Here is a 1,161-nt window from a genome sequence, read left to right as displayed (position 1 = left end):
GGGACTCTGGGTCGGAACCGGGCCGGGACTCTGGGTCGGAACCAGGCTGGGACTCTGGGTCGGAACCGGGCCGGGACTCTGGGCTGGGACTCTGGGTCGGAACCGGGCCGGGATTCTGGGCCGGGACCAGCTGCTGACTCGTGTCTCTGCTTGCAGACAACACCGCCTCGGTTCTGGCGCTGCAGCCCGGCCTGCGGCTGCGGGACCGACCCGTCCACCTGGTTGCCGTGGTGATCGCGGACAGCGGCCGCCCGTCCCTCAGTAGCACCAACACGCTGACCGTGTCCGTCTGTCGCTGTGGTCGCCATGGAAACCACTGCAGCCCGGACGAGCCGCATCATGTTGCTGTGGCAACCGCCGCGGTTCTGACCGGCCTGCTCACATTCCTGGGTAAGCAAAGTGAAGCGGTCCGGTCGGATCGGAACCAGACCGGACCGCTTCACTGTCTCCTTCCTCCTCAGGAGTTGCCATGGTAACGGCTGCGGTCAGGTCCAGGCGACAGCAGCAGGTGGAGGATGAAGAGCGTGACGCCCAGGAGAACTTCGCCTGTTACGATGATGAAGGTGGCGGCGAGGAAGACACCAAAGCCTTCAACATGGCCGCCCTTAGACACCTGGACCGGCCTGACCCGACCGGCGGTTCCGCTGACCCGGAGGCCCGGAAGCCCCAGCTGCTCAAGGCAAACCTGGACCCCACGGCGCCCCCTGCTGACTGGAATGGTGGCGGTTCGGCGGCGGGCTCGGTCTGCTCCATCAGCTCCATCAGCTCCATGAGCTCCCCGGGCCCAGCAGAACCCGACCAGAACTTCTCCTTCCTCATGACGTGGGCCTCGAGGTTCTGGAGGCTGACCGACCTCTACGAACCCAGAGGGGTGGAGCCTGAAGAGGACAGCTGATTGGATGGAAGGCGAACTCAGAACCTCATCAGGCAGAACCAACCTGACGTCACCATGACGTCACCATGACGTCACTGTGACGCTCCGTTGTCGCCATGACGACTCCCGTTTCCCTGTAGTCTGTGCTAAGTTCATTTGAGATGTGTGACGTCATGTTGTGTCCTTTAAATTGTTTACGGCTTTTCTAGTTAGCAAAGCTATAAATGTTCAGATTCACCCAATCAGCAAAACGTCCTCCAGTGTCTCCACGTCCTCCAGTGTCTCCA

The 1,161-nt window shown here is 61.8% G+C and overlaps 1 protein-coding gene across 1 annotated transcript in view; it reads left to right on the top strand.

The window, feature by feature from the left end:
* Positions 1 to 1,155, top strand: part of LOC103460778 (cadherin-7-like) — a gene marked incomplete at its 5' end in the record, with an annotated part of 5,569 nt that extends 4,414 nt beyond the window's left edge. The window contains 2 exons of the mRNA XM_008403086.1: positions 157 to 390; positions 462 to 1,155. Of these exons, the coding sequence (XP_008401308.1) occupies positions 157 to 390; positions 462 to 895 (668 nt within the window). The remainder of the gene's footprint in view (positions 1 to 156; positions 391 to 461) is intronic.
* Between the last annotated feature and the right edge of the window lie 6 nt (positions 1,156 to 1,161).

The sequence above is a fragment of the Poecilia reticulata genome, unplaced genomic scaffold (genome assembly GCF_000633615.1).
Source record: "Poecilia reticulata strain Guanapo unplaced genomic scaffold, Guppy_female_1.0+MT scaffold_290, whole genome shotgun sequence".
Classification (NCBI taxonomy): Eukaryota; Metazoa; Chordata; class Actinopteri; order Cyprinodontiformes; family Poeciliidae; genus Poecilia; species Poecilia reticulata.
Note: the sequence above shows the minus strand (reverse complement) of the source record. Positions and strands in the feature narration are given on the sequence as shown.